Source organism: Pelobates fuscus, chromosome 8 (assembly GCF_036172605.1).
Source record: "Pelobates fuscus isolate aPelFus1 chromosome 8, aPelFus1.pri, whole genome shotgun sequence".
Classification (NCBI taxonomy): domain Eukaryota; kingdom Metazoa; phylum Chordata; class Amphibia; order Anura; family Pelobatidae; genus Pelobates; species Pelobates fuscus.
In genome coordinates, this window is record NC_086324.1 from 47,115,886 (window position 1) to 47,137,481 (window position 21,596).

The following is a 21,596-nucleotide window of genomic DNA, read 5'->3' on the forward strand; positions in this document are numbered from 1 at the left end:
AGGTAGTCAGGGGAAACATCTGAGCAGGCCATGTACAAAGTACACACACACTGGGGGCAAACAAAATGGCAGACACATAATAAGGACTGATAATGTTGTATATTCCTCTCTCCACTTAAGACTCTTGTGGGACATGAATTGATGACAAGGCCTGATATCTTCCCTGAGTCTCTTGGCATCTTTTGTTGTGAGGTCTTTGAGTAAGGGATATTCCTCCAACTTCCACTGGAAGTTTTGTGTTTGCAGTTATAGAGGTATGACCAACCTGAATCCAATTCTAATTTGTATTTTGTTCACCAGGGTTTCCTTGCTGGCATTACTTTGGGACTTTTTTTGGTTAAAGAGATAGGCAAAGTAGTCAGTACAGCCACTATGGACTGGCTTCGGTATGAGATGTCATGAGAAAATGGTTATAGTAGGATATCTATAGCAGAAACCAGGTTTTTCTTATGCTATTTAAATGTGTTGCACCATATATCTAGTCATGAACTACAGGAGGTTGGTATATATGTTTCATTTTGGCCATGTTCTATTGGACAACAGATATATACCAATGCAGATATCGGAAGACTAGACCAGCCTGGATAACGTCTATAAGCCTGGATGAGTTAGCTTTAGCAAAGGAGGTCAGAGGCTAGGAGAACAGAAAATCAGTGTTTTTCCTGTCCAGTCTGGATCATCTTGTCTCTCCAAAAGGCTCTCAGATGTCAACAGAGAACGTTTAAAGTAAAGAGGGATTCTCATTTGAGGTGTTCCTTAACTTCTTCAGACACAGAGTCTGTATCATGACTACCAAAATGTAAACCCCCAGCTATACGTGAGGCAGACAAAGCATTGTAAAAGCTGCAGTAATGCAACAGCTGGGATAATATGTTTGTCCACACTTTCTGTTCATTAAATAACAAGTTGACTTGAGTGTATTCATAGGTAATTTAAAAAGGGAAAGTCTATTTCCAGCTCAGTTGGGGAATAATTTACTTTAAATTTAATCAAGCTCTCCATATTCAGAGGTTTAGCATGAGATGCCAAAGGGTTTAGCTACATAAATAGCTGGAACATTTCAAATTAAAGCATTATATACTGCGCTGGGTAAAATGAGGAAATAGAATGGATGCAGCATATAAATACGGACATCATTTTGATGTAAATTGCTACATATGGTACATGAAACGTTCAACTGATTACTAGGTTTAAATAATAGGAAGCAGCCACTTGATTTCAAAATATCAAACCTATGTATTGATAAACATAACATGTCTTGAGAAGCATAAGTGAACATTGGATTTTGTGATTCTTGCTTTTTAACGCACTGTGTTTGATGTGCATGTGTAAAATAGAAATACATGTGTAGGATAATGCATGTTGGAATGAATGACAACAGGTATTGGAATCAGATCAGGAGTAACCATAAGGTAATGCCGAGGGGTTAGACAGGGGCCCCAAAAACTGTGACTTTGCTTGGCCCCATTATCCAACCCTATGTGAAGAATGAAGGAGGCCTCAAACTGGTAATCAGTTTAGGGCCCTCTGGGAGCTTAATCTGTCTCTGATTGGACTTCTAAGATTTTAAAAGGACATATGGACAAACAAAACTTTCAAATATCTCCCTTTATCTGCATATTTACAAATACTAAGAATATATGGTGGGTTATGGTTCAGTCTGGCCTAAAATACTTTTCCATAAAACCATATATTTCCCCCAAAAGATAATTCTGGACTACAGTTTCCAGCTTTCGAAAGCTTTTTAAGATCCATAGGATATGTATTAAACAATAAATCCAGTGCCAGTGGTTATTGTTCTTTGCCATATGACAGAGGACTCAAACATCAAACCACAGAAGATTTAAACATGCTTTTGGGATTCCACCACGTTAAGGTGGTTAGTCAACAATTTGCCTACATGATAATTTTAGAGGGTTTTTTTAACCACCAAATTATAATAAACTAAAAACCAAGGTGCAAAACTACTATTTTAAAATGTAGTCAAAATAAATAAAAAATATATATATCATTAGAAAGGATTATGAGGCATTTAAAAAGAGAAAGTAGTAATTGCTATGATGCACATCCAATCTCATTTTAGCATATACTACCCCCAGCTCAAATCATTATATTATGCTCTGTTTGAGAACTTTGCATGGCTTGAAAGATCTTGTTTCTATAAAATGTCATATCCTAATACTCTGTTTCGTTACACTATGATAGGACAATGTGGAAGTATATATATTTTTTTAAATGTCGGCACCAGACGATTCCCTTGCTCTGTCATTAGAATCCCAAAATACAAACCCCTCTATAAAAGACAGATAAAAAGGAATACACACATCTCCTAACAAATGTTCTTTGGACACCATGGCATTCCCATTCTACCATCTGTTTTCCACTTTATGGCATATTTTCATAATTTACACATAGAAGGTGATGTGAGGAAGGCTGAACTACAGATGTGAGGAAGGTTGAACTTGATAGACATGTCTCTTTTCAGCCTATGTAACGATGTAATTGTTAGTTCTCCTTATTCCTGATGTTATTAAGTATCATCATCAGTCTTATGTTTGGAATACTGAAGATCTTAGCGATAGGACATTTGTGATGAAGGGGTCATGCTAAGTATAGGTTATTACCAATACTTGAACAGTCTATGGAATTATAATTTTTCAGATTTGAGATTTTCTGAGCCCATCTGGAAATAAGTAGTTTTCTCTCTTTCACAAGACATTATTATTACTGTATTATTATTACTACCCCCAACATCTCCCACAATGCTGACACGATACATTGGTAAGTAAAGCCTGCACATTGTTTATTGGTGTGTGCTCAGACTGTTCTTTTAATCAGACATCACAACCGTACCTTAGCATTAAGGACGAATTGTTTGTGCTTGTGGAGTAATTCATCATTCTCGGTCAGCGATGAGCCTAATACATCTGTCTTCAAATACACTTCTATATGCTTTTTCAGCCAACAGGTAACCTAGAGCAAAAACAGCATGTATAAAACATTGTCCATCAGATAACTTTCTATCACAAACTCCGGACAGAAGATTGATTTGGGATTTTGAGAGCCAGAATGTTTTGTGCAGCTACATACAAAGAGAAAATAAATACAACAGGGGTCACAGTTATCAATCCAGACATAGATGGCAATTTCAACATTTTCTGGACACATATAATGTTTACACGAAAAGTGCTGACCTGACGTATGTAGAATTCATATGTTGTAGGATGAAAATCAAACCATTCACATGACTTTGTCAGCAGAAATAATGACTCCCATCATACCAGATGATATGTCAGGGCAGCCCTTATTTAAGCTATGTGCCAAACCCATGGCTTGACAGAGTTAATTTATTAAGCAGCTAGAGATGATATTTCTCTGAAATTAGGACAGTAAAATACAAAACTGTTTATATTCTAAACAGTGTTCCCCTGACATGTGAAGACTTCACAACGTCTTTAAATTAGTCAGTAACATCCATATCCTCTACTCAAATATCTTGAATCAACTCTCAAGGTTAAAGACAGTTACCACCGTGCCATAAATAAACCAGAATTAGAGTATTTGGCATCCGCCGAGCTCCAGCCTACGCTTAGCATCATCACTCCCATACACATGCCAACTACTGAAAGGATCTACTCTGAGACAGTGGTGTAGCATGTGCAGTGCTTATTCTTATGGGCACAATATTCTTAGGGGCACAATTTCAAAGAATAAGAATATAATTTCTACCACCTGTCACTTCCTCCCATCTAACACAAGGAGCTATACACAGGAGGGAGGGGGCGCGGAAGAAGGCGGAGAGAGTGGCATGAACTGTAAGAGCCAGACTCTGACTCCCAACAGTCCCAGCTAGCAGAGGCCACTCTCCTGCATCCAAAATGTAAGTACAGGAAGTGGCTAAAACAATTGCCTGCATGTATGTGTCTTTGTGTGTCATTGTGACTGTGTGTGTATCTGTGTGTTAGTGTGTGTAAATGTATGTGTCAGTGTGTTTTTGTGTGTATCTGCATGAGTTAGGGATGCAATTCATGCCTTACCCCAGGCACTGGCAACCCATGCTACACCACTGCTCTGAGAGTGAATCACAAAGGAGCCCTAATCTGCCATACTTGGTACAGTGTTTATTTACCCACCACCTTTACAATCACTATTGAAAAGAAACACCTCAAATAAGTTTCATTAGAAGGGGCTATTTTGGCCAAAACTTGGAATTTGTCAATTTTTGTAATTTGCCTGTTTAGTGAATAAACCCCAATAGCCCCTACATACATACAAATCTCAGAAATTTACCATATGGCACTTATTCAAAAATCATTTCAATGCACTAGCTGGTATTCCCTGAGAATAATTTGGGGCGGCCCACCATCAGACTCTAATGGTAGGACGGAGTGGAAAACCTGAACACAGCTACCTCATCCTCTTCTCCTAGCCTGGAGACAATATCCCTATAATTTCCTAAGGGATCGAACTTGTTCAACGTACCTGTGTTATCCTAAACTGGCTCATGGTTACTGTTTGTTTGTATTTGTTTCACAACGAATTTTCAGGCGTCTTCATGATGGGGTCCCCACTTTCAGATATAAATAATGTATGATGCTTTGTTTTGCTATTTTTTTGTTTGTTTGTTTGTTTATCTTGTTTAAATGGAATCTGCCATCTAGGGTATTCGGTAATGTAACCCCAACACCAATATTGCTGACACTTTGCATAATTTCCAATAAAAAATGTTTAGATAACTAGAAAACTGGAAAATAAGGGTGGGGTGGGATGGGATGGGTACACATTTGCAGTAGTTATGGCAAACATTTTGTTGGGAGATGTTCTAAGAATAAATGTGACATAGTACAAGGAATCTATAGTAATTGGTAAAGTTGGCACTGCATGACTACGTAATATGTTTGGCCATCCATCGAAAATGATTTTATGTTAAGGCAAGCCAAAAAACAGTGAAGCCTATTAGCATTATAAGCAGTACATTTGAAACTAATCTGCCCATTTCAAACAATCGAGATGGTGGATAGTATGCGTAATGAAACATTTTGAGAGTTGTGCCTTCACAGGGCACAAAGAAAAGACATTTTAGCAAGTAAGTGTAAGAGAGATGCAAATCGACAATAGAATAGTAAATGGATTAACCATTGTGAAGGGACAGTTTTAACAGTATCCCTGTTGGGAGTGTTTCTAGTGATAGAGTGTAGACTACAGGTATTCTAATACTTTGATAGATAAGATTTTTTTGATTATTTTTATTTTGCTCATAGGTCAGTGTTAAAACAATTTGGTAGCCTGAATTTTTAGAAGATTCATGAAATCTCTGCGCTGGGCTTTTGAAGTGTCAAAATGTTGTTTGGTCTCAGGACTGCTCATTTAAACAGTGAATTCTAGAGATTTGACAGGTAAATTGCACATTGCAGACCACACTAAGAGTGCCAACCTACAGTCCACAAAGTACTCTCCAATTTATCATGAATGGGTCTTAGCTTTAAAGGATCACTCCATACCCGAAAAGCATGTCAGCTTGCCGAACTGCTCTATGGGTCAGGAGTATCCTGGTTTAACTCCAGTTTATAAAAGTGCGGATTTCTAGGAGAAATTGGCACTTTTATTAATGAACTATGGAACATCTACTTGAGTGTGCCTGCCTCCTCCGAAACATATCTCAGACCAGCTCCTCCAGACCTCACACTAAACGTGCACGTGCACACACGCAACTGAGTCTTCTCAATTAGTTTTTTCCTATTGGAGAGAGTGAAAGTCTTTTCCGGGAAAAAAGAGAAGGGCTTGCTAAGGCTGCAGTCCATAAGATCTACATCCTTTGCAAGGTCTTTTAAGATACACCCAAATTGAATATATGTATTAAAACAATCCATGCATTCATTCATCGAGGGTATATCTACTAAACAGTGATTTTCTTCTTTTCTTTGCCCATTTGGGCATTGAAGTATTACTTTAACTGCAAGATTTATTTTTATCTGAATTTAGTATATATGTAGCCTTGCACAGTACGGTGTCTAATGATAATTCCAGTAACAAATTGTTAAAGCCTTCCTGGCATTTGCTATATGCTAAAAAAGTTGTAGGCAAAATAAAACCACATGGCAGATGTCAACTATTTAAAGGTCGTTTGTGTCACTCTGCAAGAATGGGAGAAATAATTCCACGGAAAAAAAGAGGAAGCAAAGTTCTCTCTTGTCTCTTTCACACCAAACATGTTGTACATGACATCAATTTTACATACACGATCCGATAAAACAGGTGCTCTCCCTTTGTATATTACCTTATCTTCTTCCTGATTCCATTGACTAACTTGCAAGGTCTGCTCCAGTCTTGAGCGCAGTTGCTTGAACCGTTTATCCAGCTGTCGTCTCCTGTCTTGCAGAAATTCCAGAAGATTGTCAATTTTCGAGCAGCTAACTCTTGCTCCCCGAGCGATCTGGCAGTAGGCAATTGACTGGTTACTCTTAAAAAGGTCTATGAATTCAGTCAGTTCATGGCTTTTATTGAGCAAATGCAGTGATCGTTCAAGAAGGGCTAAACAGAAACAAAAGCATTTACGTTAAAATGTATATTTAAATAATTTTTTTTACACAATTAGAACAAAAAAAATATTCCAAAATCTTTCCTAAGGGGATTTTAAAATGTTTCCCATTACAATGCTCTTGCTTTAGAATGGGTAGCAACTTAAAATAAAAGGGACTAGTTGGTGTACCTGGGTTCTGCCAAATGTTTCAGAAATTAGAGCTAATGCTAGTTATTGAAGAAAGGAATTGTGAGCATTATAGAGATTAAATACAGGACAATTATTTGAATAGAAAAGGGTGTTCTATTTAAGATGAGGAACATTTTCTTTTATTTTTTTTTCATTAAGCCCCAAAGCCACAAAATGTAGCAAATTAAAGTACAAAAGGCAACATTCAGGCTACGTAGCAAAGCTTGAATGAAAATTTTGCTTAAATCTTGCCATTTGGATTTTAACTCGCTACAATTTAGAATTGAGTGAATTAACACTATTATCTTGTTCTGACCATGCACAATATTTTTTCATAGACCTATTTCAGCTATTTTCTTGATTGACCCATGCCTAATAGTGAAAAGCAATTGTGAAAGTACTCGGAGGACAATATATTTTATAATGTTAAAGGGACACTATAGTCAACTGAACAACTTTAGCTTAATGAAGCAGTTTTGGTGTATAGAACATGCCCCTGCAGCCTCACTGCTCAATCCTCTGCCATTTAGGAGTTAAATCCCTTTGTTTATGAACCCTAGTCACACCTCCCTGCATGTGACTTGCACAGCCTTCCATAAACACTTCCTGTAAAGAGAGCCCTATTTAGGCTTTCTTTATTGCAAGTTCTGTTTAATTAAGATTTTCTTATCCCCTGCTATGTTAATAGCTTGCTAGACCCTGCAAGAGCCTCCTGTATGTGATTAAAGGACCACTCTAGGCACCCAGACCACTTCAGCTTAATGAAGTGGTTTGGGTGCCAGGTCCCTCTAGGATTAACCCTTTTTTTTATAAACATAGCAGTTTCAGAGAAACTGCTATGTTTATAAATGGGTTAATCCAGCCTCCAAATCCTCTAGTGGCTGTCTCACTGACAGCCGCTAAAGGCGATTGCGTGCTTCTCACTGTGAAAATCACAGTGAGAGCACGCAAGCATCCATAGGAAAGCATTGTTAATGCTTTCCTATGAGACCGGCTGAATGCGCGCGCAGCTCTTGCCGCGCATGCGCATTCAGCCGAAAGGGAGGATCGGAGGCGGAGAGGAGGAGGAGAGCTCCCCGCCCGGCGCTGGAATAAAGGTAAGTTTTAACCCTCTTCTCTCCCCAGAGCCCGGCGGGAGGGGGTCCCTGAGGGTGGGGGCACCCTCTGGGCACTATAGTGCCAGGAAAACGAGTGTTTTCCTGGCACTATAGTGGTCCTTTAAAGTTCAATTTAGAGATTGAGATACAATTATTTAAGGTAAATTGCATCTGTTTGAAAGTGAAACCAGTTTTTTTTTTCATGCAGGCTCTGTCAATCATAGAAAGGGGAGGTGTGGCTAGGGCTGCATAAACAGAAACAAAGTGATTTAACTCCTAAATGACAGGGGAAATTGCAGGGGAATGATCTATACAGTAAAACTGCTTTATTTAGCTAAAGTCATTTAGGTGACTATAGTGTTCCTTTAACTTGTATGCAGGGCCGGCCTGTCCATAGGACAGACTGGAGCCATGGCTCCAGATGGGCACTTTAACAGGGTGGCGGCATTTTGCCGCACCGGCCGTTAGGGGCCAGGCTGCCTCTGCTGCATATGTAGAAGCGGCTCTCTAATAATCAAGGTAGAATGATCTGTCCGGTCCTCGACCCTACACCAGGAGGGGGCTCGGCGGCTTGCCCTGTATGCCGCATGGTGCAGGGCCCATCCGCTCAGTCTGCCCACGAAGGGCCTTCTGCCCCCAATACTGTCACCTTCCGACACACTGTCCCCCTATACTGTCACCTTCCTACACACTGTTCCCGCCTTCCTGAATGCTGAATGTTGCCTATCACGGGTCTAGAACCACACTAATGAAACAGCATATATGTTACAATTAGGGGTATAATTATTTTAGGCATTTTTATTGCTATTCCTCTGCATGCCATTACCCAAACAAAAGGGCATCAACCGAATAGTAGAATATGAGCAATAGGCGAATACATTTTCTGTACTTGAACATTAGATATAGATATAGATATAGATATAGATATAGATATAGATATAGATATAGATATAGATATAGATATAGATATAGATATAGATATAGATATAGATATAGATATAGATATATATAGAGAGAGAGAGTACATATGAACAGTTTGTTTTTTCTGTAGAATATTTAGTTGTAAACAGATTTCCTTTGAGAAAGAATCTAAGAACACATCTCAGGATAATGGAAGAAATGTAACCCACGGTTGCCATTTTATTAGCAATGGCAGGATGCTTCATTGTATTGCGCCATTGGATATAACTCACCTGTACAAATATCTTCAATATCTATTTCCCTCACAGTGAAAACTATAGCCAGAATTAAAAAAAAAAAATCTATTTCAACTAACTAGGTAACTTCTACTCTTCTGGCTATCTGCCAGTTCTTTAATAAAACGGTAGGCAGGATTTCCACTTGTGTGCGGATTGTTGGGACTTTCATGCATATTTAATTTTAGGATCCATTTGGAACAATTCAGCAGTTTTGGCCTAAATTTCAAACTTGCTTTGCTTACCCGATAGTTCAAGCCTTATTGAATAACCCTGCTTCTATCAAGATCTTAGTGCACGTTCTTAATATACATATCACTTGAAATGGCAAAATGTGTTAAGTTCACCAAATTTCCAGTTTTCCTTCAATATCGAGATATATAGTTCTGCCCCTTATTGCAATGCTTTTGTTTTTCATAACTTGCTTTTACCTCTCTTCTTATGGCTATGTATGTATGTACACACGATAAAACCTGTGAATTTTGTGTTACTAAAGTTAGACATCAACATAGTTATTGCATAAAGACACACTTTGTATTACACACCTGGTTTAGACGAACATCTTGGCCTGTGATACATGAGCCAACTATGGTTTACACAATTCAATATGCCCTAAATCGTCTTGCGATAATAAACATGCAAGTCTGTTGAATTGTATTTCTATGCATTTTGTTTTGCCCTTCCAACATCCGAAAGGATCATTCTTAGTCTTGTGCATAGCCAAATTTTATTACTGAAGACAGATCATGGAAAACAAATTAGATGAACCAAAAGGCAAAAAATGCTACCATATGGTTCACAGATCACGTGAGAAAAAGTAACAGAGTGAAAAAGAGGAGGAATAGTAAGATAAACAAATATATAAATATAACTAGATTTATACATTATATACATAGATATAAATCTAGCGTCATTATATATTACATATACATTTAGTAAATATATAATACATGAATATTGATTTTGTTTTTCACTGATTCTCCTGGTTTTCCTCTATGGCTCACTTCTCACTTGCTCTGTGAATAAAATGAACATTTTAGGAACTGTCCACTAGCAATCAATCAACTTTTGTCCCATCAATCATCTCTCTTTTTGTCACCACAGGCGGAATACAGAATCGCAAGTTAGAATCTCATCTCAGAATGAATCTCATGTGTTCCATTAGTGTATTTATTTGTCTATTAAACCATATTCACTGTGTTTCACGCTATACTGAGGGCAGTGGTGGATGGACCAATCTGAACGTACTCATGGCCATTGTAGACCATTAAAACCAATGCCTCTGTATGCACTAATATGTTCAAGGGTAGGCAAATTGCAAATTAAAATGGCAAATTCTCTACATAAAAATAAATTGGACACTTTACAGTTGAATTATCAGACTGTCAATACTGAACATCAAATATGTTATCTGTCTCTGTATGCTAATATACCAATGTCAGGCCAGGTAGAATTGCCGCCTGGGACAAGTCAAACTGGAAGGCTGTGGAAGCTTAGGGTTTTGAATTCGAGTTGTTGCTATTTAGTACTCTATATGCAATGGTTATCATATCCACCATGCTTCCCTGGACCCGGGACACATGACACATGACACATAATATACACACACACACACACACACACACACACACACACACACTATACGTATATTTACGGGCAGTACACGCAATTAGGTAGCATGTTGAACTCAAAGGCTGCAGGTAGATCATGTAATTAATCAGTAAGAATATTTTAGCAAATTAATTTTTAAAATCAATGTACTGCACATCAGTATGTATGAAATGTATCCAGGAAAACAGATTGGATTAGACAATCCTACTACCGTGTCCACTATTGTATTTAGGATATTACCAAAAAAGTGTTGTAAGTGTTATAGACCTTTATTTTCAAAGGCATCATTTTTAATGTTTTATTTTTAGAACACAATAAAATATTGTAAGAATTCACCATCATTCCTACTGGTGTTTTGACTGTTACCTGAATTTCAAAGCCTGTGGATAAACTTATTCGGAGCATGCATACGTTTAGTGGAACATATTACTGCCTGGATTTACGTTAGCCAATATAAAAGGCCACCTGAACACCATAGGGAAAGTAGTACATTAAAATGTGATTAACAATCAAAAGGGAAACCCCACTTTAACCCCTTAACGACGAGTGACGGACGAGGTCCGTCACTCAGGGGAATGCGTTAATGATGAGTGACGGACCTCGTCCGTCACCCGTTAAAATTAACCCCAGATCGCCGCAATCGCGGCGATCGTGGGGTTAATGGTGCTCCGGTCTGCCTCTGCATTAGAGGCAGACCGGGAGCACCGGATCGGGCTGTCAGAGTACATGTGCCCGCTCTGACAGCATGCCAGAGCGGGCACATGTGCTCTCTATACTCACCTCCGCCTCCCTGCACTTCCTGGTTCTGTGTGAAGTGCAGGGAGCCGGATCTTCAGTGATCCTGCCCCCTGGTGGAAAGAAAATATAGTCAAATTAAAATCCCCCCCCCCCCCTTTACCCATTTTAATAAAAAATTAACCCCTTCCCTGCCAATTGATCACTGACTACAGTGATCAATTGGCAGGGATTACATTTTACTAAGATCTGATTTTTTTTTTTAACCCCTGATGGTTAAGTCTTTTTTTTTTTTTTTTAACCCTCAGGGGTTCAATTTATTTAATTAATTTAAATATTTTAAAATTATAAATTTAGCTAGCTGGGGAGGGTGGAAGTTAGTGGGGAATTGGGGGATTTAGTATTACGCTAACTAGGGTTAACGTTAAAAAAAGTTTAAAAATACGCTTTAAAAAGTTAAAAAATTAAGTTAAAAAAAAAGTTTTAATAACATTTAAGTAAAAAATGTAAAAAAATAAACCCTTTACCCAGTCCAAATAAAAATTAACCCCTTCCCTGCCAGTCGATCACTGCCTACAGTGATCAAAATACAGATCACAGTATTATACTGTTCTAATTTTTTTTTTAACCCCTGACGATTAACTTTTATTTATTTTTTAACCCTCAGGGGTTAAATTTATTTAATTAACTAATTTAAATATTGTATAATTAAATATTTTGCTAGCTGGGGTGGGTGGGAGTTATGGGAAAATGGGGAATTTACTGTTAGTGCTGCTTACTGCTAGTTAGGGGTTAACGTAAAAAAAAAAGCTTAGAAAAATGTTAAATCTGTAAAAAAAGTTTTACGAAAGTTTAGGAAACTTTAAAAAAATGAATAATCAAAACAAAAGTTTAAAAAATAGTTTTAAAAAGTAAAAAAAGTTTTAAAAAGTAAAAAAATACATTTTAATAACGCTCATTACCACTACACCTGGTACAAGCTAGCGGAAAAATTATCCCACGCTAAGGTTCAAAATATGCCTTTTGAAATACCCTGGGATGTCTTCTTTAAGAAATGGTATGGCTTTATGGGGTATTTGGTTTATATAGCCTGGTAAAATACTCTAAAATGGGACATGGGCACAGCGTAAAAATTTAAAGTTTGAAAAAAAATGGAATGGCTGTGTCCCAAATGTGCCCCTCCGATGTCCACATATACCTGGCAAAGGTACATACGGGGGTATTTTTGTACTCAGCAGACATAGCTGAGCAACATATGAAGTATTATACAGTGGTAGTACACATAAGGTTTGCAAAATATACTGTGCAAACTCACTTTGTGTGTCAAAAAGGCAGAAAAAACGCTTATTACCACTACACCTGGTACAAGCTAGCGGAAAAATGATCCCACGCTAAGGTTCAAAATATGCCTTTTGAAATACCCTGGGATGTCTTCTTTAAGAAATGGTATGGCTTTATGGGGTATTTGGATTATATAGCCTGGTAAAATACTCTAAAATGGGACATGGGCACAGCGTAAAAATTCAAAATTTGAAAAAAAATGGAATGGCTCTGTCCCAAATGTGCCCCTCCGATGTCCACATATACCTGGCAAAGGTACATACGGGGGTATTTTTGTACTCAGCAGACATAGCTGAGCAACATATGAAGTATTATACAGTGGTAGTACACATAAGGTTTGCAAAATATACTGTGCAAACTCACTTTGTGTGTCAAAAAGGCAGAAAAAACGCTTATTACCACTACACCTGGTACAAGCTAGCGGAAAAATGAACCCACGCTAAGGTTCAAAATATGCCTTTTGAAATACCCTGGGGTGTCTACTTTAAGAAATGGTAGGCCTTTGTGGGGTAGTTTGAATTTAAAACCTGCAAAGATGCTTGGAAATTGCACATAGGCCCGGCGTCAAAATTCAAAGTTCGGTCAAAACTGATATGGCTTGGTCTCCTATATGGCACTGTAGCTTCACAAAATAGTGCCATAGACATACAATGGGGGTGTCCTTTTACTCAGAAGACTTAGCTGAGCATAATTTGGGGGGTTTGAACTTAGTGGCACACATGAAATATACAAAATGCCCAGAAAAAATGCAATCCGTATGTAAAATATGCACAAAATTATTTTTTACCACATACTTTGGCATGTAATGGTAAAAAAATGGGGGCATGTTAAGGCACAATATGCACCTTACGAGATACCCTGGAGTGTCTACTTTTACAAATGGTAGGCCTTTGTGGGGTTTTTTTGAACAGTCAAACTACTATAATACCCCAAATGGAAGCATAGGCTCATTAAATCCGTCTCTCAAAATTCTACTGTGAATACTGAAAAGGACAGGTCTCCTATATGGCACTGTAGCTTCACGAAATAGTGCCAAAGACATACAATGGGGGTACCGTTGTACTCAGCAGAAGTAACTGAACACATAATAAAACTTTGTACAGGAATAGCACACACCAAATTTACAAAATACACATGAGAAGTTCTTTGTTATAAGTTTGTGTGCGAAAACCCCCAAAAAACACAATTTTACTCCAATATTTAGCAGAGGTTGGCGGTAAAATGGCTACGTAGAAAGTGTCAAAACAACCTTAGGTAAATAGCCTGTGATGTCTACTTTATATAAATATATACTTTTGTGTGGCAATTTTGTTTTCTTTTATGGCTATTAGGCTTACAAGACAAACATACCAAATTCTAAAATCGCTCCACATAAAAAGTTTATTTTACTCCTTGTGCTTTGTGACCTGTAACTACCAAAAAAAACTGAAAATCCCAGACACATTATATATTCTGTAATTCAGAACAACTAAATGAATTTATTTTTAATTACTTTCCTTAACCTGCACTAATTATGTACACATTATTATTGCAAAAACTGTAAAAAAAACACACAAAAATTCATTTTTTTGCATATTTCTGTATTTTTTTTATAATAAATAAGCATTTATATATACATGTGTTACATCAAATTAAAGCCCTTTCTGTCCTTTAAAAAACGGTATATAATATGTGTCGGTGCAATAAATTAGTAAAATGCAAATTGCAGTTGAACGCAAATAGCAAAAAATGCAAAAAATGCCGTTGTCATTAAGTGAAAGACAAGCTTCTGAAGCTCTGTCCTTAAGGGGTTAAGCTGGCTGTGCATTATGGGAAATCTAGTTTACAAACAATTGCAGTGCCAAAGTTAGGAATTATTGCTACAGAGAAATACTCTGGAACCATCTGTGAGCAGTTAAAAAGCCTTTCACAAAGTACGGTATTTATAGAAATGACTTTTCTTTCTCCGCCCACTAAGCCCCAGAATAGAAATCTAGACTATAATGAGAGCAGCTGGGGTTTGACATGTAGAGCATTCTAACCAAACACTGCTGTGATAACTCCACGTTACATTGTAACCCTTTCACTATTCCATTCATACAACGTTTACGTGGGTATTTTGAACGTCCAGAAGACTTACAAATTCCACCCTATGCAGCAATCATTGTATCTTATTGTTAATAGTCGTACAACACTAAATTGTCATTTTTAATGCAAACCAGGTCTTTTTGATTATTTTATTTCCATAACCTTACACCTAACCAGTTTAAGGGTTAATTCTCATTTTATATGGTGTACTATTGTTATTATGTACTACTTTTCAACTCACTTAAAGCGGCACTGTCATGCCGAACTTACCTTTCCCCAATCGATTCCTCTTCTCTCCCTCTCTCAGGACCTGTTCTTCTTTTCTTCCTATCTGCTATAGTTTTCTTTAAAACTTAAGAAAAAGTAGGGACTATTTTTTCTTCAGGAAGTTTCCTACGCAGTTACCAGTGGTGACCAGCGGAGGAGCAAAGTGTGCTTCGTTTCCGGTGGTCACAGCAATTTTCCCATGATCCTTAGCTTTCCTCCCTGTTCCCACGATGCTTCCTGTCACTTAGACAGAACGCCGGCAAAACTGCCGAATTGCGTTCTAACAGTTTCTCCATTCGTGTTAGAACACAATTCGGGCCTGTGGCTGCTCACTGTAAAAAAAAAAAAAAACACACACAAAATAAACCAACCTATTGGCCCCACCCCTACTGTCCTGCCCCCACCCCTGCGCGGTGGGTGGGGGCCCTATATAAGAATTGTGGGGGGCTTATAAAGCCTTGCCCCACCCTGCAATTAGGCTAAGAACACTCTGATTGGCTGGTTTAAGCCAATCAGAGTGCTCTTTGTCATTTTACACAGCGTGGGAAAATCCCAAAGAACTTTCCCATGCTGTGTAAAATGACACAGAGCACTGTGATTGGTTAGATTCCAAGCCCACCAATCAGAGTGCTCTTTGTCATTTGGCACAGCGTGGGAAAATCCCAAAGAACTTTCCCATGCTGTGTAAAATGACACAGAGCACTGTGATTGGATGGATTTCAAGCCATCGGGTCACAGTGCTCTGTGTCATTTTACACAAGCCATCGGGTTTTTTCTTTTTCGTCAGGTTTTTTTTTGCGCTCGGGTTTTTTATTTTATTTTAAGTTCGATGGGTATAATGGATTTTTATTTGGCCTTTTTTGGGACTGAAAAATGAAGATTTCAGAAAAAAGATGTTGAATGGTAAGTTTAATTTTATTTACAGGGTAGTAATTTTATCCTCCCTCACTTTTTAGGGTGAGGGGGGTAGGTAGGGGCTTTTTTATTTGGGTGGGGGGTGGGTGACTAGGGGCTTGGGGATCCCTAGTCACCTTTGATGGAGGGGGGGTTATTAGATTTAGGGCCCCCACCCGCCGCCCAGGGGTGGGGGCCAGGGGGGGAGGACAGTAGGTGTCCCCCCCTCATTATCATTATGGCCCCCACCCGCCGCCCAGGGGTGGGGGCCGGAGAGGGGGAGGACAGTAGGTCCCCCCCTTGTTATCTTTATAGCCCCCACCCGCCACACAGGGGGCCACAATGATAATGAGGGGGGGACCTACTGTCCTCCCCCCTCATTATCATTATGGCCCCCACCTGCCGCTCAAGGGTGGGGGCCGGGGGGGAGGACAGTAGGTCCCCATCCCCCCATTGTAATTTATGGCCCCCACCTGCCGCGCAGGGGTGGGGGCCGGATAGTAGGGATTGCGGCTGCTCACTGTTTAGTAGACATGCCCCTACTCGCGGTATAGCGAGTAGGGGCATTGGGGAGATTTTATTCTCCTTTATACTATTATGGGGGTCATATTGACCCCCATAGAGTGAGGGGGGGGGGACCTGGGGGCTTATGAAGTGGTGGGGAGCACTGCTCCCTGCCGCTTCTATCTTTACATATTACAAGGAGGGAGCTGCGTGCCGGTAGCTCCCTCCTTGTAATAAACTGAAAGAAACAAACGAACACTGATACACAGTGTTTGTTTGTTCGTCTGATTTTTCTATTCATTCATTCGTCTGTCTGATGAATGAATGAATAGATGAAATTCCCGTTCGCATGTCCAGGTGTTTCACTGGGCATGTGCGGGAATCTCAGTGCTATCTAGTGTGGGCAGATGACGTGTCCCACAGGGACTTCACCTACCCACACAAAGATGGCGGCGCCCTGAATATAGATCGGGGCAGAAAATAAAGATAAAAAAATAGGTAATCTGGGGGCTTAAGGGTATTTGGGGGTGACTAGGGGGTCAATTGGATGTAGTAGAGGCGGGAGGGGGGTTAAAAAAAAAACGTGATTCGCATGACAGTGCCGCTTTAATAGGAAATCCAGATCTTCTATGTATGCAATCACCAACGCCGGCAGTGACGTCACAATTGCACGCTGGAAGTGACGCGCCGCCATTGCTGGCTACGACGAAGGACGCCAAGTCAACACTTTACACGAGGTATAAATAAGGGATAATTGACAAGAGTATATATATATATATATATATATATATATAAATAGATACCCTTTGGCACTGAGGAAGACTGTAATAGTCGAAACTCATTTGCCCAATTGAAAGGACTATTTTATCCACATGCGGTATTGTATACCAATCTAAGAACTGTTTTGCCTACTGCGTATATATAGTCCTGTACATTTTTACTCAATATTTATTTGACCAAATAAAGTATTTTTTGTGCAAGAAGCATGGATTTCAGGCTAGTGAATGACCAATATAATATTATAAGCACTTCATTGGTATTGAATAACCCTTTACTTGTTGCAGAGGTTATGTTGCAAGGATTTTTCAGTCTCTCGCTACCCACCATTTGTGGCAAATCCCTGCCCTCTGCCACACAATGTATGATGATGCAGTATGAATATCTTCTACATGATGGTCATACAAGTTCTTGCACTCCGTTCATATCCATGTAATTTGTATGGGTTTTCTTATACAGTAGCATGCCACAAATAATTGAATTCATAGAAAATAGTTAATAAACATCCAAATGTACAAGTTAGTCAGACTCCACACAGAATATGCTAAATAAACACTTCATCTTCCAAGATAAATAACATTTAGGGGACCAAGGTGGGGCCACCAAAATGTGCAACCAGGACTGGTGCTTTAAGCGTTTCATGCATTTAGCACTTCAAGTGAGGTCTCAGTCGAAGTCATTTAACTGAAATTGAAATGAGAAGCACATTATTTAACAATAACAAAAGGACCAGAATAGGCTGCAAAATTTTAGACACATCCTATCTCCCTCCAAACCGTTGATCCCACAAAATCAACACCCATGAGGCCAATGATTGGTCACTCCAGTCACAGAGAAAGAGCCAATGTGGAAACCCTGTCACATCGAAGCTTTAAAGGGACACTCCAGGCACCCAGACCACTTCTGCCCATTGGAGTGGTCTGGGTGGCAACTCCCACTACTCTTAACCCTGCAAGTGTAATTATTGCAGTTTTTTTATAAATTACCTTGCAGGATTAACTCCACCTCTAGTGGCTGTCTGGTAGACAGCCACTAGAGGTCACTTCCTGCTCTATAGCACAGGAAACCTGTGCTAGAGCGTCGCTGGACGTCCTCACGCTGTGTGAGGACCTCCAGCATCACTCAAATCCCCATAGGAAAGCATTGAAATTAGTTTTCAATGCTTTCCTATGGGGAGACCTAATGCGCATGCGCGGAATTGCCGCGAATGCGCATTAGGTCTCCTCGGCCGGTGGGCGGGATCAGTCTCGCCCACCGGCCGATGCAATGGAGAGGAGGAGCGTCGCGGAGGAGGAGACAGCGGTGAGGGACATCGCCGCTGCCTCAGGTAAGTGACTGAAGGGGTTTTCACCCCTTCAGTACCTGGGGATTGGTGGGTGGGAGAGGGACCTCCAGTGCCAGGAAAACAGATCATTTTTCTGGCACTGGAAATTCCCTTTAATCTTGGATCTCAATATTTGATGAAAATAATATATGCACTCCAGGTGAGAAATTGGTTAATTACTCATGGTGGGAATATCGATACAACTTCTGTGATTATTAACTTGTTTACACACCATGAGAATGGGCAACAAGTGTGTCCACATCCACTAAGTTTACCTGGATTAATTTCACTTCTGCATGGTCATGAGAAGTGCTTTCCTGGTGTATGCAGCCACCATGTGTTTTAGGGAGGAACTCATTCACTAATGAATAGAGTTTATTTGGGATCATTACTTGATTATTGAATTGATTTCCTTCACATAGCAGGGGAATTCTACATTCTGCAATGTAGCATTTCTCATGGGTTGACCATCAACATGTAGAAGTAATATGTATCTAAGGAAATATGGTGGATCTGGCAACCCTATGGGCAATGTTTACAAGTACTGCCCAAAAGAAGACAAAATTGTTAAAGAGACATTGTAGGCACCCAGACCACTTCAGCTCATTGAAGTGGTCTGGGTGCAATGTCCCATGTCCCTTAACCCTAAGAAACTGCAATAATTACCTCTGAGGGTTAGCTCCTCCTTTAGTTGCTGTCTACTAGTGGTCCTGCATGAGGACTCCAGCGTCAGATTTTTCCCCATAGGAAAGCATTAAATAATGATTTCCTATGGGGAAATCCTAATGCGGCTGACGTCGGTGGGGGAGGAGCGTGGGCGGTGCCTTACCCAGCACTTGGGGACATCCGCGCTGGATTCAGGTAAGTGACTGAAGGGGTTTTAACCTCTTCAGCGCCATGAGAGGGGGGACGCGACGGAGGGGGGCACTGCAGGAGCCTATAGTGACAGGAAAATAGGTTTGTTTTCCTGGCACTATAGAATCCGTATAAGTTTCTCACATAAACATGGTTATCTGGAAGCATCATCATCATGCCATTGGCCACTTGAGACCTGGTGATACTGTATTAAATTAAGCTACAGAGCTTGTACTGTGCCGTATTATACTACATATTGCTGGCTGCCTACATACAATCTAGAATGGAGTGCTGAGCTTTGAAGGGAAACTCTAAGCACCATAACCACATCAGTAAGTATGCCAGGAGTCCCCTGGCACAGTCCAAACTATCAACATTTTTAAGGACAGTTTGACACATACTTGTCTCTGTCTGGTGTCCGCATTGCTTCCAGTCTGCACTAGTATGGTAAAATAGAAGTTCACACCTCTCCCTTGTCATGCTAACTCATTCAAAGTTGGGACATTATTCATTGGCTGACAGTCATCAGCTGATGCTCTCAGGCAGTGACTAAGGTCCCAAACTAATAGTGGCATGATAATGTACCACAACTGACAATCGTTTCCTTGTTTTTTTTGCTTTAAATTAAGCATTTAATAATATTTATTAGAACAGGTGAGGGGTCCACTTTAGATTACCAGCTAAGGTTAGCAATCTAGATAAATGTTTGTCTGGAAAGTGGTAAATGAAAGGAATAGGCATTGCATTGATACCACTTTTAAAAATACTGTTTTAGGAAAATCACTTAGTCACACTTTAAAAGAGCTTAGTTTAATATATGTTATCGTGAAGAACAAAATGTTACCTTTTGTGTGACTTTGAAGTTGATTGAAACATTCTGTAATATTATCTGTTGATTCCTGGCCTGATGTATTCTGTAGAAAGTCCTCTGCTCGATCAATTGAGGTAGAAAACTAAAGAAGAGGGACACCAGAGTAAACAAATAATTAAAATGCATTAATGTTATCTAATATTAAAGAAGCATGGATCTAGCTGTATGTCCCTCCTTTTATTTCTAGAGGATGTCAACCTTCGTTTATGTCTGTCGGGCAACTTTTTTTTAAATCAGTCCTCTACCGTTATTATATACCAGTGATGGTTAACCTTGACACATACATTGTTTCTGGACTACATTTCCCATGATGCTCAGCTAGTTTTTAGAGTCTAAAAGCTAGCTGAGCATTACGTGAAATGTAGTCCAGAAGCAATTTATGGTGTCAAGGTTAGCCATCCCTGGTATATACACATATAGCCAGAGTTCACATGTATATCCAGCATGTCTGTGCTCACTTTATCTCCCCTTTTCGGTAGTACCCTCCAGGCCTTTTTTTGTCTCCACAATTCCTCCACATCTTTCTCCACCACCTCACTCCCAATCTTCTCTCCATTTCCAAAGGCCCTCTAAGAAAGTTTCTTAAGACTGAAAGCTTATACAGGAAACATGTGTGCTATTCTGTTTTTGATAAACTCTGCGCTAAACTGAGTGATATGCCAAAACCAAAAGAAACACTCCTAGCACCATAACTACAGCCCAATGTAGTGGTGATGGTGTTATGAGTGCTCTAGTGCTCTCCCAGCATAAGTTGTCAAACCATTTTATAACGGTTTGAAAATTAACCTGGGTCCCACCATGTGCCCATGACTGCAGATCCAAGCACGAGAATCCCATTAGCTCTAAGTTAAGCAGGGCCGAGCTCATTGGCTGAAAGTGTCAGTCTTGGGTTGACCAGGTGTAGCTCAATAAAGACATCTGGTCTTCTCCTGCAGGAAAAGAGAAGATGCAGCACTAGCACCCAGAGAACCCAGGTAGGTGGTGCAACAATGCTAAAGCAGTGTTTGGAGTATTCATTAAATGGGCAGTCAAGGCACTACAGCCCAGTTATGTGGTTATGGTTTTAAGAATACCCTGACACTCTAATTTTTGACCAAATACAGTTGACATGTAAAAATCCTAAGGGTTCCCTATCAACAACCTTATTTTAAAGTTGTGTAATATGTAATATCAAATGCAGAGGAAAAGCCGTCCAGCTTACACCAACAGGGTTATTTACAATAGTGAGAATTCAAAGTGAATTTAAAATTCAAGTTAAAAATAGCTAAACTGGAAAAATTTAACTAAGTCAGTGAAGTTCGGCTACTTTGGCTTTAAATTTTAAATTCACTTTTAATTCTCACCCTAG

The 21,596-nt window shown here is 39.5% G+C and overlaps 1 protein-coding gene across 4 annotated transcripts in view; it reads right to left on the reverse strand.

Annotated features, from left to right (window-relative positions):
* The window catches only part of CCDC141 (coiled-coil domain containing 141), a 136,826-nt gene that overhangs the window by 78,832 nt on the left and 36,398 nt on the right, over positions 1–21,596 (reverse strand). For all 4 annotated transcript variants that reach the window (XM_063429789.1, XM_063429786.1, XM_063429785.1 and 1 more), the window contains exons 4-6: positions 20,222–20,330; positions 6,278–6,531; positions 2,854–2,973 (exon numbers count right to left, since the gene is read on the reverse strand). In XM_063429789.1, the coding sequence (XP_063285859.1) occupies positions 2,854–2,973; positions 6,278–6,531; positions 20,222–20,330 (483 nt within the window). The remainder of the gene's footprint in view (positions 1–2,853; positions 2,974–6,277; positions 6,532–20,221; positions 20,331–21,596) is intronic.